We start from the raw sequence: 390 nt of genomic DNA on the forward strand, positions 1-390 counted from the left end.
CCGCAGCGCGCGGGCGGAGAGGGGCGGGGAGGGGGTCGGGTGCGCACGAAGAACTTGAAACTGTGTGAAGGAATCCGAAGCAGATGAGAAGGGAGGAAATAAAACAAAGTGGAGACTGCAGGAAAGACTCCACCGTGCTTGATTGTGTCGGCTGACGCTCCGGCAGAGGGGCTGGGTTGGGCTTTTTAAAATTTTTTTTATTCCACCCATTCTCTCGCTTTCTCTCTCTCTCGTTTAAAGCTATACCAGCTCTCTCTTTCTCTACTATCTGTGTGTCACCAAACCCTTGCTGGCTCTTATGGGCATGAAACACTCCTCCCGCTGCCTGCTCCTAAGGAGGAAAATGGCGGAGAACGCTGCCGAGAACGCCGAGGTAAGGAGGCGAGCGGC

The 390-nt window shown here is 54.6% G+C and overlaps 1 protein-coding gene across 3 annotated transcripts in view; it reads left to right on the forward strand.

Moving 5' to 3' along the window:
- Positions 1-390, forward strand: part of PRMT8 (protein arginine methyltransferase 8) — a 91,842-nt gene that overhangs the window by 807 nt on the left and 90,645 nt on the right. For 2 of the 3 annotated variants that reach the window (XM_014548357.1, XM_005877002.2), the window contains exon 1: positions 7-373. In XM_014548357.1, coding sequence (XP_014403843.1) covers positions 299-373 — 75 coding nt within the window. In that variant the 5' untranslated portion in view covers positions 7-298. Of the gene's footprint in view, positions 1-6; positions 374-390 lie in introns of those variants that run through there. The other variant, XM_005876999.2, reaches the window with a different exon arrangement.

This window comes from Myotis brandtii, unplaced genomic scaffold (genome assembly GCF_000412655.1).
Source record: "Myotis brandtii unplaced genomic scaffold, ASM41265v1 scaffold504, whole genome shotgun sequence".
Classification (NCBI taxonomy): domain Eukaryota; kingdom Metazoa; phylum Chordata; class Mammalia; order Chiroptera; family Vespertilionidae; genus Myotis; species Myotis brandtii.